Raw genomic sequence first — 16,018 nt, 5'->3', positions numbered from 1 at the left:
GAGATGTCTAATCTCAGAGTAATTTCACAAATGTCTTGCTGGAGGAGGTCTAATTTTCTCTAACCATCAGGGTGAGACCTCTTAGGTTTTTCCTGCTCTGTTAAAGTGGCGCACAGATGGATGGTGAGCAGATTCAAGAATGAAAAAGCAGTTAAAGATGCAATTCTAAAGAGATTGACTGAATATGTGTCTGTTCTGTGTTCACGAGACAATGCTGGTGCTATGTTGCAGTTTTTCTTAATTTTTATTTTTTTGCATTAGGTTGTGTCCAAATAGGTTCCGTGTTAACACATTTAATGAGACAAACCTTTAATCCCTCATCATTGTTACCAGGCAGCTTTGACCCATCAGCCTCATTTGAAGAATGGAGGTTCAATTAAAATGAGTAGTGAAATCGTCCAGTTTAATCTGCAGTAAATCGGTCAGGAGCAGCAAACATTACAGGGACATAAAAAGATGTCTGCCAAACTGAGTCATTTTGGATTGGACAGGAGAATGAAGCATGTCACAGAGGTCATTAAATCACTGCACACTATTTTCTCAGAATGCCACATCTATTATATTTTGCAACTAATGCGAACAATCGGGAAAGTAGATTCACTTCCAAACCAATAATACAAAAAAAGTAGTTTATTTTAGCAATGCTGCAACATAAAACACTTTCAAATATGGCCGGTTTTCACAGAAAAGAGAAACGTGTGTGTCAGAGTAAAAAAAAGGAGGGGAAAAACAAAAACAAAGACACTTTCAGTGATGACTAAAATGTACATGGATTTGCACACATGTAGAGCCAAGTATGTCGGTGGAAGAACAGTGGCGCCCTCTTGTGTCATAAAATATGTCAAACCACTCTCAGTGTTCTGATATAAAACTCCTCATTAGGTCATTTTAATAGTTTAATGGTAAATATGTTTTTTAAACTGAAGAACAAGACCTCAACTTTTCTGACCCGTCCAACTAACAAAACAAGAGGTATGACAGAATCCATATCTTGCTCATGGGCACTTCAGACAACATTTTGAAGGCACTGCTTCTTATGATACATGATAAGTGCACTAGGTGTGCTTCTATTCATATGAGCTATTCATATTCGAAGACTTGATTTTATAGAATTCATTCCTCTAATCTACCAAGTATTTAGAGTTTTTCCTGCTTCAACTAAAAGCTTGGTATTTATATATCGATTATCAGTGATTGAGAAGATCGAGGCAGTGAGGTAAATACACTGTTTAGCAACTTATGAATAACGTAACATACGCAAAATGTGTGCTACCGCATATACCAGGAAACGTACACGGTTTTCTGGTATACGTACCAGAAAACAGTCTTTGTCATAGGATTTGCCTCAGCGTTTTCAGTGTGGTAGTACAGTGTACGTTGAATCACAAAATCAACCTCCAGAAAATAAAATATATACCTAAAATCTTTTGATATCTCACCAGGCGATATTAATGTCTGAAATGCATCGTGACTCTACTCAGTCTAATCCTTCCCAAACAAAGAGGTCATGTGACGGTGATGCTGTCCTGACAAGCACCTCCAGGGCGGATCGATCAGGTTTCCACCTTCCCGAAGGTGCCGTCAGGTGGCCGGTAGTGTTTGGGGAAGGCCCTGAGTTGGAACGAGTTAAAGGCGTATTTTCTCGCGCCAACGTTCTTCACTGTGTTTTCTCGTCTGCAGCCCTCGCTGTGAAGACAAAAGAAGCGGGAGGGGGGGAGACGAGAAGAGTTAAAACGCAAGCAAAACGTACTGTGGGTAGGCACGACGACTAGTAACTAAATTACGAAGCGACTACAACAAGTTAGATTACCTTTTTTATGTATAACAATAAAATCGGAATATATTTGGCAAGCTAACTTGTTAAAAAAATGTAAATCAATTAATCAACCAATCAATCAGGCAGTCTTTTCATGTAGGACCTTTCATACACAGCGAAAGTTGAATGTTTTATGAAAGTGCTTCTTACTGAAAACAAGCTACTTTATTTAATCTGTAATCTGTACAATGTTTGAATTATAAGGATTTTAAATGTCCCTTTTTAACTTGTTAGCCAACTAACTTGTCTGTTATTAGGTTGAATAAATGAGCTAGATTAAGATTCAAAGGTTTACTACTTGTAAATATCAATCTGTAACTTATCTGTATAGCAAGTTTGTCACGAGCTAACTAGTTAGGTAGAAGATACATATTTTTCATTAAAATAGCTCAATTTTAATTAATAACGTTTAGGATATCTCTTATTTCTGAACAAGTTTAAATATTTCTAGGTTTTGATTATTGATCTGGGGCTACCTTTTTGTTTAATATCAGAAGTGTTAATAGCAACGATAACTTACTATTTAGCTAGCAAGATTATGTATGTTATAAAAGGACTAAATTGAAATGTTCTTTAACATTTTTTAATTCTGTTGCTTATAACTTCAGTTCAGGTAAGCTAAAACAGTTAGCTAGGACAAATGGCATTTAAATCGACATCTATAAATAGAAAACAATGTGCTTTTAAATAAAAAATGTTAAATCATGTGCTGAGAAGCTGATATCTAGATATTAAATGGCTGGTCAACCAGATGATCAATTTCCAAGAAATTTATCAAATGGATCTTTTAAAATCCAGCCATATAATGTAAAAAAAAATAAAAAATAGAAAATACATGAAAAATATTGCAAGAAAGAAACATTTATGTAACATCAACAAAAAAAAGTGTAAAACCGACACAACAGAAAATACAACAACAGAGTACTAAAATATATAAATTTTGCAAGTGAAGACAGAAAACATTTATTTGAACAGCATTATGACTGTAATGCATAGAACAGAGGGTTTTCTTGGATTTGTGTATACATTTAAAGCAGTGTGAGTGCTGGACAAAGCAAAGGTTTGGACATTAAAGTGACATTAATTTGAGGCATAGTTGAAAATACTGAGGGGTTTTTTTTTGTTTTGTTTTTTTATCGTAATACATTTCTGGGTGCAGCTGGAATATGAACGTTAACACTGGAATAAATGAACAAAACTGACACCTTGAAAGCTACAAAATCACTGTTCTTGCAATAACTTCCTGCACAAATCTCTGTAAAAGCCTTGTTAGCAACAGGACTGCAGAACATTTTTCTGTTAATACAATGAGTGAATTTCAGCATATTAGCAGTTTACAGTCAGACATGAGGATTGTAATACCATGATAATGTCACATTACAAGTCAAACATTCCCCAAAAACAATATCTGACAATAAGGCTTAGAGTTTTGGACAGAACCGCAATCTGTGAAGAAATTTAGTCACACAAGAAAATACATATTCAGTTTCAATAGACAGTAAAAACAGACATATATAGCGAGAGAAATAAAGTGACTAGAGTAGGACAGTTATGGCACAAGCATAATATTTAGATTTATGTATATACTCCTTTCCTGATTCATAATAAATATCACAGACAACAATGTGCTGAGACAATTGCAAGCACTTAAATACAATTCTTCCAAAAACATGTCTCAAATTTATTCTCTTATAGATCAGCAAAAACAATAACAAAAAGCTCCATGAAACAGTAACATAACTGAACCCTTTAGGAAACACTTTATCATCTCCAAAGATAGATAGTAAATAATAAATAATAAATCTCTGAAACTGAGATTTTTTTCTCTAACAAATTGTAATTTCCACCTCATTGTCTAGCAGCTTTGACTTTATAGATCTTTTATATATATTTAAAATATGTTGTTTTTGTTCAATAAATGGTAACGGTGGTGGGTCTGCAGATCGAGGAGAACTCAGTGATCTTGTAAAATCAACAAGTTATAAACTGCAAAAAACATTAAAAACAAAGGAAGTGTAGTTTGCATTTAATTTTCCAATTGGTACTTTATAACATAACTTAACTCATTAGTTGATTAGTTAATGATCATTATCTGTTTTTAAATAATATTTATGTTTCTTAAGAAAAATATTATGCCCACTTGCTAATAAGCTAGCTACATGTAAAAATAGTGACTATTTAGCAATTTTTTAAGACACTGGATTTTAAATTTGATATGAAATTAGGGATTTTTTAAATCTATTTTAAATATCTTGATAACATGGCAAATTGAAAAATGAATGGTAATCCTCATTTATTTTTATGTTTCTATCTAAATAAAAAAAAAATTATAATAATTAAAAAATAGTGAAGCTAATATGCTACTAGTGGCACAAAAATATTGAAAAAGGCAGAAACCAAAGGAGGCGTTTACCAAACCTTTTCTAACAAAAACAGTACAACTGAAAAGCACATCAACTCTAACTAAACTCATTCATAAACATAACTTACAGTAAATAAGATCAGCATATTTCAGCTCAACTAGGAGCTAAATAATGCTCCTGATTGTTTTACAGTTATATAAACTTATAGTTATAGTTTTCAGGACCACACGCCACTGCATCGTTTTAAGTCTTGCAAACGAAGTAAAAATAATTTAACACTACTGTACATCTGAACAAATGGAGAAGTTTGCTAACGTGCTAAAACGATAGAAGGTTTTTCTGTGTAGCATGCTAGCTAGCACAGCCGCTTGGATCCACATCAACCGTGATTAAAATATTTGTTAAGTCTATTTGAGAAGACAGAAGCTTGTTATACTTCCACAAGCCAAAGAATGGATCACTGGTCAGTGTATGTGAATGCTAGCAGGACATGAGAGCCAATAAACTCCCAAGGGAGACTCATTTGGTCTTATCTATTTCCTTACTGGGTCGATCTTAATGATACCGAGTCTGAACACTCTGGGGAGGCAGCTGATGCTGCAGGCCAAGATATTGATTTTTAAATAGCATACTTCCAAGTAAAGCAGCCTGAATGCTTTCGGTTCCCCAAAATAATAAACACACTATTCGTCCTTTTTCCTCCAGACACATCAAATTATGGTACAATTCTGTCTTGAAGAAACGATATGTATTTATTTGTTGCCTTGAAAATGAGACAGGTATGAGCATATATTTTTCCCATAACAAACATAATGTATTTTAACAATGAAATCTTTTGTTGTACTATTTATAATAATTATATAAAAAGCATATTTATAGAAACTGTTTACCAATTAATTCGATAATGAGCTATTTTATTAAATTATTCTGTGATATTTTCTGCCTTCCATATATAGAACTGTTATTGCAAATACGTTTGAATTGCTACTCTTTTTGTATAGTTGATTTTAGTTTTGTTTTAACACCATTTTGTCATTCGAGAAGCAGCAACGGTTGCTAAAACTAAACAGCGTTTGTATTACAGAAAACATGTTCCATGTGGGAAAAAAGAAGAAAAATAAATACTGCTGCGTCTAGGCCTGTCACGATAAGAAATTGTTCCAGAAATTATTGCAATAAATGATACAATCGTTGTTTTGAGGGCATTTTCAACTAATATGATAATAATAATAACAATAATAATAATAATAATAATAATAATAATAATAATAATAATAATAATAATAATAATAATAATAATAAGAATAAGAATAAGAATGGCATATAAATGGAAGTATCCCCACTCAAAGATAATTCTGATTTCTGAACGCTGGAATTGAAAAATATTTGCAAAAAAATCCAAAAATAAAAAACATTTAAAATGTATTATGAAGTCTTTGTTACCAAAATTCAAAACATATTAATCGTTCTGCTTAGACGGGGGTAACAGGCTAAAGGGGCAAGTAGTGCAAACACATTTGTATTTGGTGTCAAATGTCTGCAGCGTTTTTCAACAATATTCAAGGGCAGCATCTCTTTAATGACTGTTGTCTAACTGCAAGTTATTAATCTTATTTTAATTTATTACGCAATGAATTAATTTATTGCTTTTTGCGACAGGCCTAGTTGCATCTAGCAAATATCTGAAAACAGACCCTGCAGTAAAATCTGACTAGCATTTGGCTATCGATGGAAAACACCCATCAGTAATTCAAAAATCTTGTTTTTGAATTACTGAATCACTTTTCACCTGAATATCCTACAATCTAAAAGCCCACCTACAAGCATGGGCTGCTTGTAGGTGGAGTCGAAGCAAAAAGCCTCACACCTTCTATAAAACCAGGAAGACCCACTTGAAAAGCAAAAAACAAGGCTGACAAAAATATAAATATATGTAAGCTTAAGCATAGCTGCATAAAAAGCTTTAGGTTCCGACGCATGTGGAAGACTATGAAAGCATAAATGGAAGAAGCTGTTTGTATATTTATTTTTTTGTAAACAAAAACTATTCTCAGTTCTTCCAGAACTTCTTTTCATATATTTTAAGTTGACTTTCTATACATTTACTCACAAATGTACTGTCATTTTCTACAGTTTTAGTCAGAAGGTTATGTGCTCTCATCATGGCCATTGTCATTTTTTAAATTTCGTTTCATCTAACAATTGAGTTTTTGGTGCGAGCGTCATATTTTGGACTGTGTTTAATCTAAAATTACATGCGTCGGATGAAACCAAATATATATATATATATATATATATATATATATATATATATATATATATATATATATATATATATATATATATATATATATATATATATATATATATATATATATATATCGTAATATTCATGGCAACGATGAGCAGAACTTCTGAATCCAACTGTGTCTGTTCTGGTGTTATTTGTGAGAAATAAGGCAGCGTGACATCAAGTCATTGGCTAAAAATATCCATTAAATCCCTTTTAAAAAGACTTTTTCTTCTATTGCATGTTCCCCATAAAACACATCATTTATTGTTAAGCAACTTTGTTTTGAAGACCTTCCTCTTTCTTTATGCGAGAAATCATTTTAAAAAAAAGACAAAAAATGCTGCACTTTAGTGACCAATCACAGGAATGGCAGCATTTAGAGAGAAAATATGAAAATAAGACACAAAAATTAAACTTTAAAGCAGCAGTATGTAACTGTAATAAAAAATATGTTTTGCTGTATTTGTTGAAACTGTTGCTCAGCAAATGCTAACTAGTGCTAAGGCTGGTTAGCATGGCCACTAATAACGGAGGACAAACGTTTTTCTGTAACACTAAGTTGAGTCTCCGTGGTTAGCATGTTTAGCAGTGCACTCACAAGGTTGATTGACAGCGCTAGGACCCTCCCTCTGACTCTGATTGGTTGTTTTTGGTTGGGAAATTATGATAGATTTACACACTGCAGCTTTAACTGGTAAATCAGATGAGTGATGCCTCACTTTCAGCAAAAGGAGAAAGAAGTGAAGGAAAATTCAGTTGTTTTTTCATTCCCATGAAGAAACTCCGGTGGAAAGCCCTTTGTTCAGGTGAAACAGTGTGTGCGACTGGACTGCGGTTTCTCAAAAAAAAAAACCCTGACCAGGCCTGGCTCAGCTGCAGCGGACTTTGGCCAAGAAATACGCCACGCTGAGGAAGATGCACACCAGCAGCAGGTTGGGGCTGAGCGCCAACAGCGGCAGGGAGTACATGAGGCTGGGGTCCAGCCGCAGGTCGCGCACTGGCAGCAACCCGCTCAGGTTCTTCTGGATCACACCTTCCCTCGTCCCAACGCTGTCCGGTGTGGGGAAGAAGAACGGGAAGGAGGTGGAGCGGCAAAACAGGAGGAAGAGAGCGACGGATGAGGAGGAAGGGATATAAACAGATGGCACGCAGATATGCCAGCGGAGAGATGGCAAATTAATAATAAGTGGGATGTGAGAACAAGGAAAAAAAACAAAAACGTGTTGACAGAAAGCAGCTCCCACAAGGCGACGTCAAAACAATAACATCGATAAACAAATAAAACACCATCCGGCAAAAATAAATTAGTTACACGACAAGAACCATGAGACGGGAAGCAGAGGAAGGAAAGAGAGGAGAGAGAGAGAAAAAAAGAGAAATTAGGAAAGATGTTCTTTAAAGAAAGGAAAGAAGAAACAGCAAAATGGTTCACCATGTTTATCGTCTCTCTAGACATGGATGGAGATGGAAGATGAAGGAGAAGCGCGAAGCTCAGGGCATGCAAACGTTACGGGTGTGGGACAATTTGTTGCTGTCAAACATGCGTCCGGGGCCAAATCAAATCTGAGTTTATGCCGGCCGGCTGAGGAGGAGGAGAGGAACGCGTGCAGACGTGAGGGGGAGAAGGAGAAAGATGGAGAGACTTTAAAACAGAGCGGTGCGAGCATCTCTAGGATTTGTACCAAACAGAGACATTTGGAGCACAACCCGGCAAGAGAACCTGGGAATCACATTTGCTGTGGATCAACATCGGTATCAATAGCGACCAGCAGCAGCAGCAGCTCAGTCGCACCGTCTCCTGTCTCAGATCAGCATCGTATTTCTGCAAGCGGGGTGAAAAAAGCTCAGCTTGTTTCTTTTTTCCCCCCCCCCTTTGTTGGAGGTAAACAGGACTGCTTTCACACTTTGCAATTTTGTACATAAATAGTTTTGACTGAACTCATTTTCATTTTCCTGTGTTTTAAATCGCACATACATGTATGCAGACTCATTCAATAAATCATTTGAAAAGTCCATCTATTATAGGAAATTTATCAGCAGGTGATTTTTATACATTATATAGAAAGTTTCTAAAGCCTTTATTTCTCCTAATTATGATAATTTCCATTTACAGCTGATGAAAACATAGCATTTAAATTAGAATATTACATCAGACCAATAAAAAACTACTTTCAGAATGTTAAAAAATGTGTAATACTTGCTTAAAGGTTATTTTAAAAATGTACTTTCAATCTGACAAACAAGACTTCAATGTATTTTCTAATTTATTCAACAGGTCTGTATATATAGATTGTAAATCTATCTGACTTTGTTTTATTGAAGTTGTATTCAAAAATATAAGAAAAATTACTCCAATTCTTTTGGAAATGTGCAGTAGTAATAGACTTTTCATGTTTTCTACTAAGCTATTTTGGAGAACTTGGCTAAAAAGTGGCTGAAAAGCAAAATGCCAGCTTTTGTTTATTAATCAGTATGGTTAATTCTGGTGTTACATACTATAAAGTGCCCAAGAAATAAATTACGTGCTTTGCAATTTACATAATTTGAATTTTGTATAACTTTGGTTTAACTGGCCTGGCCATGTAATTCACCAGATAGTAAATAGCAACAACTAGCTTATGTTCTATATTATGTGTTATTCTTACACACTTCTGTGGAGTTTGGAGAAATTTTACAGTAGCTTTCGAGAAATGAGTCAAATGTGTTTGAAAATATCAGTTTTAGTTGTTGTGCACCTCAAATTTCCAACAAAAAGTAGCAGTAAAAGTTTATTTTAAGACCTGAAATATAACTCTTGCTTCTATGGTTCAATTTCAATCTGTGTAATCTAGCTGGCCCCGATTCCTGCAGTCAGTACAAACCTAAAACAAAGTATAGTTCGCTAGTTATTACTGCTAGCCGATGGACAAAACGATGACAAAGGAAAAAATGATGATGAAAAACAATAAATCCGCCAGTTTACACATTTTTGTCTGAGATTTGTTTTTTTTTGTTTTTTCAATCAAATAAAGACAAATCAGATTTCAGCTTAGAGTTCAAATGATACTGGAATTACGGCCCAACAGAACAGGTTGATTCTCCTACCTGCGCATGCAGTCGAGAGCCTGCGTGAAGACCTGCGGCGCCATGCCGTGTTCATGCTGCAGGATCAGGCACTGCTCCAGAGTGACCGACATGCCCGTCCGGTCTTTGGCGCTCTTGCAGCTGGTGAAACGGACGCCGTTCAGTCGGCGGCAAATCTAACGCAGGAAAGCGAAGAGGTTTGAGTTTCAACAGGCAGATTCCTCCTTTCCTCTGCATTCAGAGGTTTTTAATCACCTCGGCCGCCTGCCAGAGGATGTCCACGTTCTTGTTCTTCCTGGCGTTGACGTTCTGGCCCAGAAACCTCAGCAGCTCGGGGAGGCAAGTCTGGGAACGGGACCTGGGAAGGCCTGGGTGTAGAAAAAGACGATTAGAGGAGTTTTAACTCTTTCGTTTCTCATATTCTGAGACGATACAGAAGAAGAAGCAGCTTTCCCGAACTCACAGTCCTCAGGAAGAACTTCTTTGAACTGTTCATAGTAGGAGTTCAGCCTGGAGAGACTCTCCATGTTGATGATTTCCTGCAGGGATGTGTCACCAAACCTGAGTGCCACAAACACAAACTCAAACTCAGGTTTCCTTTTTTTTTTCACCCCCTTCAATTCAAACTCTCTGGAGCACAAAATGTGAGTTTGTCTCACTTCTCGGCCAGCGTCTGCTGCTCGTTGATGCCCACGTTAAAGTGCACCGGCTGGACCCTCAGCAGCATTCCGCTCTGGATCTCCCGTGGCAACGCGTCGAACATGCTGCCCGGCAGAGGGATCCGGACGTTGAAGCCGTCCCTGTTGCCCGTGATGATCGGCAGCATGTCGGGTGCGGAGCTGCCGGTTGCCTGGGTGACCTGAGTTAAAATCAAAATTAAAAAAAGCAACAAAATTCTTGAATTTAGATATAAAAAGTACTAGAACTGCTAAAAAATTTTTTTTAGAATTGTTGAAAAATTATTTACTTAGCTTATACACCTTGCTGAAAAGTTACTTTTAATTTTTTATTTTTTTTTTGCCCAAATTCAAATGTACTAAAATATTTTAATTAGAAACTTCTTGTGGTTTTTTGCTGTGTAAATATTATGTAGTGTTATTTTACCTTAAAGGTGACGTTCCGCAGATCCATGACGCCGATGCTCATGTCCTCCAACATGGCGACCTCCTCTCCTAGACGCACAAGGAGACGCTCAGTCAAGTAAATCCAACAAAAAAAAAGTTATGAATAAGACCTGATAGGGTCTGTTTCGGACCGTAGGTGCTGAGCAGGGACTCGTATTGAGCCAGCAGGCCGATTGTGTAGAGCTGCCGCAGGAAACCGTTGTCTCGAAGACAGTTCCTCAGTTTGATGACAAAGCCACAGATCAGGGCAGTGAGCTGCAAGGAACAAGGAGAGACATCAGAACAGGAGGAAAGAAAAGTTTTTTCATTGGATTAGGGGGCGGGGGTCTCTTGAGTCATGTTTCGCGCGCTGACCGTCTGGCAGAAGACGACATCCCGGCGATATTGCAACGACACGTCCATAGATATGGTGGGAGCGCTGTCCTGCATCAGCAGGAACACCATGGACTTCTTGGCCTTGTCGGTCATCATGGCGACGCACTCGGTGAGCGTGGTGAGGAGCGGGTACAGAGCCTCGCTCCACTCACCTGGGAACAAAGATGGAACGGAGTCAAGAATAAAACCAAGAGGTTATTAGCTGGAAGACTGAAACTGAAATTAATCTTAATTAGACTGTTAAGAGAGAGAAACGGACTGGACAGTTAGAGGGCAAGAAAAGCAGAAAAGCACTGATGAACAACAAGTTACTCTGTGTGTCTTTTTCATTTTTGAAATGATAGAAAAATCTATGGAGAGTGACTATTCAAAAATAAAAACAAACCTACATTAATTCAAAGTTAGAGGCAGCGGCTCTTACCTGGGTACGCCTCCTCTGCACTCGGGCTTCCATCTGGAAGAAGGGGTGAAGGTGCAACATGCATGATTAGCAGACACACATAGAAAACACTGCAGACCAGGGTCAAACATCTAACAATAAAAATGGACTATACAGCTTCTTCTGCCTGAATATGATTAGATATCTGAAGCAAAGGCTTCCACTTTATCCCCACATTGGTTTAAAGGGGTAGTTGGAACAGATGTTTGACCGTGGTCCAGAACATTTAAAGTACTGACTGACACACTGTGGACAACGACAAAAGCGAAACAATGAGACTCAATCGAAAAGAAGAACATGATCCAGACGAGGAGGTGAGAGAAGTTCGGTTTCAGTCTGAGGTTTACATAAACTCATGTCATATTAATTAGTCTTTGAATGTTCAGATGCTTAAAACAAAAGTGGGGTCAACGAGTTTTAACTACCAGTGATGACCCTAAGACCCTAAGAGAGGTTAAAGAGGGCCATGGTTTCTGGATACTTCATTCTCCTGATGCTATGACTTTATTCTGGTAACATTCTAAGTTTTTTCTAAAAAAAAAAATATTTATTTATATCTATATTTTGTTGTAGAGTTGACCTTAATTCAAAATCCAAATAAATAGAAGCTGTAAAACACAATGGGTGTGCTAACATCACTTCAAACTATAAAAACCAAAGAAGTCAGTTGGTGAAAAAAAAATCCTGATTTTCCAAAACTTTAATCCTCAAAAACGACAAATCTGATGAATCGATAAAACCGATTCATCGCCCAGTCCTCAGAAATTTCCCCCAGAATGAGTGTATTCTGAGTGGATGTAAACCTCTGACTGCAACCTCTATACGGTTCTGTGGAAAAACGGAAAGCAGTAGAAACAGAAACGTACAGTTTTCCTGTTCGGGGCTGGAGTGTCGTGCAGATGAGGAGAGGGCAGGCGAAGAGGAAGAGTATGGTGGTGCTGATGAAGATGGTGGAGGAGGTTCTGATGATAATGAGTCCTGTGACAAACTTCCTGGGTTGATCCAGAAAGCCCGTCGTTTTTCCTCACCTTTCCATAGCCACATACACAAGAGTCAATTTATACCAATTTAAACATCTGAGCGTTTTTTTTTTTTTTTACATAAAGTATGATGGTGAAAACTGATTCCAGCTGAGCAGATTAAGCAGAAATGTTAGAGCTAAAACGTAAATGGTGAACAGGTGTACCTTTTTTACTGTCGCCGCTCTGCAGGTCGTGCTGGGTACTGTCCAGACTACTGCTGCTGGGTCTCCTCTCTTTCTGCAGCATCTTATCCACTCGCTGAATGATGCAGTCCAGAGACTTGTCCACATTGACCCAAACCTTCTCCTGAGCAGAAGGCAAAAGATTTTAACTCAAATATGCCGGGTGTGAAGAGAAAACCAAAAGTAGCCGATAGTAAAAACGAGAAAACGTTGAGGAAGGTTGTAAAGACCTACCCACTCCTCTTCGTGCCAGTCGACATGCAGCGAAGATCGACTGTGGCAACCGCTCCACTTGGCCAGCAGAGTGTCCTGATCGTTGCGGAGGACCACTTGTTCTGGTTCGGTGGTAGGCGATGCTTTGGAGGCAATGTAGTCAGGCCGCGCCGCGTTCAAAGCCTGGATGGCCGAAGCCAGCAATTTGCAGTCGCACACCGTCACCAACTGACGAGTCTGACATCATCCGGTGAGAAAATATTGCTTTTAGTCGTGGAATAAATGGAGACAAGCTCCCAAATCAAACTGCCTGTGGCACCTTATCCGTCAGGATAGCCAGCGTCCTCTCCAGCCCACTAGCCGATCGGTCTTTGGCGGCTCGGGAAAGCCTCTCAGCGTAGTAGTTGACCTGAGTTTTGAGTGTGTTGACGTGGGCGATGATCTCTTTGGCTCGGACGATGTCCTGGGGTATGTAGACGATGGACTGTGAGCTGGAGAGAGCGCTGCTGCGAGGAGAAAAGACTGTTATCAAACCATACGCTGACGACACTCTGCTCTACACTGCTAACGGGAAAAAGTCATCTCCTGATTTTAAGAAGATCTGTCTCCAAAACAGGAGAGATGGATGCTACTGACTTGTCAAATAAGTCTTTACAGCTTTTACATGCACATGCCTGCTGTAGATAATGCCTTAACATGTTCTGAGCAGAGGGCTCTGACATTTGAACTTGAGAATTAGTTGTAAAAACGATTCTTTTCCAAGTGACTTTTATTAGAAACGTGAACAAACAGCCGACTTACAACTTTACAAACTGACATTTCAATGAATTCAATAAAGTGATACTGTTTCAGGTGATCTCTGGGTTTGACAACTTAAAAACATGAACAGTTTGTGTGGTGGTAGGCGGGTTTATTTGAAAATTGCAGTTCATAGCCTGTTAAATGAAGCAAATTAAGCACGGATCTTGTAATGACCAGCTGAAACCTGCGTCTAAAAATTTTCAACAACTTAGTATCAAACTGATGCATATTCTTACAATGACTTTGATTGGTCATCCTTTGATCAGAACTTTCTGGATCTGATTCTGATCACAAATAAGAAAATCTACAGCAGTGGCAACTACCACTCGAAAAAAGGCTTGACACAGAAGATCGAAGCTTTTTATAACTTCTAAAAAAAAAATTTAAGAGAATGTAAGATGGCGGTAGACCGTCCCTCCCATACAACTCTGGTCTGTTAGCCAATAAAAAAGTATCAGCATTTCCCGTGTACATGTCAAATTACCTCCACTACATCCATCTATGAATTATTACTATTCTGTAGCTTAGAAAATGCACCTATAATAGTTCACTTTTTGTCCTCCTCAGACAATGTAACAGAGGAACTTTCTCTTTCCACAGTCTTTTGGTAATTTATGTGTCCATGTGACTTACAGGATCCATGTCAGAAAAATATGCTAGCTATCTGCATGGCGCACTCCGCAAACAGGACGAGAAGAAGGAAATTTATTTTGCAGTTTTGCTTTGTAAACATGCCCCACAGCGCTGGAGTGCAGCCAGATGCACTCCGTCACCATTCACTTCGAAACCACCCAGGAGGCATAGATTTTTAATGAATTATTAAACAGTTTTTTTGTTTTGCTTTTCAAAATAAGAGCAAGATATAAACATATTGGTGGAGATTGTAAATTCTCAAAAAGGACGTCTAAAGATACGTCAAAGTTGCGTGAGTTCAGTTCGACATGTTAAAACTCAGACATGTTAAAACGTATAATCCGTGTACATTTATAGTACAGTTTCTTTAATGCTTTCATGTTTTTGTAAACAAGCCATAACCTGGAATTTTCCATTGTAGCAATGAGATACAAACTGCGAAATGAAAACGAGCAAAATTAAGGCAGCAACTCACCATCCCTCCTCACAAACGCTGATCAATAAAACAGTAACAGAAACAAATTAAGAAGGAAGCCAGAAAATATTACAAAGAAACAGTGCATTAATTGAATGTAAAATCAAAGCAGGTCAATGATTTTTTTTATTGGAAGTATCTGAAATAAAAATTTAAATATGAATGAAGTAAAAAAAAAAATTAACCCAAGGAAAAGAAAAAAAAAACATGACTTATCTGGATTTTTGAACTGTATAAAATCCGTGCACATTAACGTTAACTTACTGTGTCTTGGCCTCCTCAAACTTATGGATGAGCTTCCTGAGGCCGCCACTTTTAAATCCCTGGCAATGAGCAGCCGGAGCGCCAATCGTTATGACATCATAGGTGTGCTCTGCCATGAAACAGATGACCGTTTACAGAGGGAAAGGACAGCACACAAAAGAATAAATGCTTTCAAGAATAGATGTTTTACTGAAGCCCAGCTCGTCCTGCACCCTCATCCTCTGCACATGGAGGTTGGTTGGCATAAATTCCAGCTTCCTGTCTGCTTTCAGGTTGCTAGCTTTGAAGGAGGGACCTGACGCCGAGAGCATAAGAGGGAGAAAGCTTAAAGTTTTTACTCACTGACCAACGTTTGGGGAGCCGTGAAGACACCGACCTCGGTAGCTGTTGAGGTCGCACAGCGTTTCCTGATATGTGAGCGTTATGGACTGGTACTGGGACACGATCTGCCGTCGCAAAGTCTCCCAGCAGGGTGATAACTCTCCCAGTTCCTCCAGCTCACACACCCTGCAGAGATATTTAAGGTGGGGAAAAATAAATAAATAAGAGACTCAATAGAAATGACCTCAAAGTGCATTTTTCATCATATTTTGGAGAAAATATTCATTTTGCAACCTTTAATGTTGCAAAAGTGTTAGAGTTGTAATGTAATGACACAGTAGTTTCCCCAAATTGATTCAATTCCACAAAAGTGTAAAAACTTGAAGATTGAGGCAAGTTTATTAAATCAATAAAAAAAAAAATGCTGTATACTTCCTGCCATTTATGCAAAGATAGGTTTCAATTTGTTAAGTTTGTGTTTGCTTGTTACAGGTGTACTTCCTGATTTTAGACACTAGAAACCACAGAACAAGAGTGAAAATAAATACAATTAAATTCTGAGGAACTCAGAACTGCAGAGTTTGTAGGGCTGAAACGATTAATCTGGATTAAATGATTATTGAAATAATCGTAA

The 16,018-nt window shown here is 37.8% G+C and overlaps 1 protein-coding gene across 11 annotated transcripts in view; it reads right to left on the bottom strand.

Moving 5' to 3' along the window:
* Positions 1–615: 615 nt before the first annotated feature.
* The window catches only part of LOC122827369 (inositol polyphosphate-4-phosphatase type I A-like), a 90,258-nt gene continuing 74,855 nt past the window's right edge, over positions 616–16,018 (bottom strand). For 3 of the 11 annotated variants that reach the window (XM_044110189.1, XM_044110188.1, XM_044110190.1), the window contains 17 exons: positions 15,440–15,570; positions 15,254–15,358; positions 15,064–15,172; positions 14,800–14,817; positions 13,210–13,396; positions 12,912–13,127; positions 12,660–12,801; positions 12,340–12,501; positions 11,456–11,488; positions 11,014–11,186; positions 10,791–10,914; positions 10,640–10,707; positions 10,195–10,394; positions 9,999–10,096; positions 9,791–9,903; positions 9,557–9,711; positions 6,562–7,522 (listed from right to left, as the gene is read on the bottom strand). In XM_044110189.1, the coding sequence (XP_043966124.1) occupies positions 7,342–7,522; positions 9,557–9,711; positions 9,791–9,903; positions 9,999–10,096; positions 10,195–10,394; positions 10,640–10,707; positions 10,791–10,914; positions 11,014–11,186; positions 11,456–11,488; positions 12,340–12,501; positions 12,660–12,801; positions 12,912–13,127; positions 13,210–13,396; positions 14,800–14,817; positions 15,064–15,172; positions 15,254–15,358; positions 15,440–15,570 (2,215 nt within the window). In that variant the 3' untranslated portion in view covers positions 6,562–7,341. The other 8 variants (XM_044110196.1, XM_044110191.1, XM_044110198.1 and 5 more) reach the window with 8 other exon arrangements.

Source organism: Gambusia affinis, linkage group LG24 (genome assembly GCF_019740435.1).
Source record: "Gambusia affinis linkage group LG24, SWU_Gaff_1.0, whole genome shotgun sequence".
In the NCBI taxonomy this organism is placed as follows: Eukaryota; Metazoa; Chordata; class Actinopteri; order Cyprinodontiformes; family Poeciliidae; genus Gambusia; species Gambusia affinis.
This window is presented reverse-complemented; position numbering and strand designations above follow the sequence as displayed.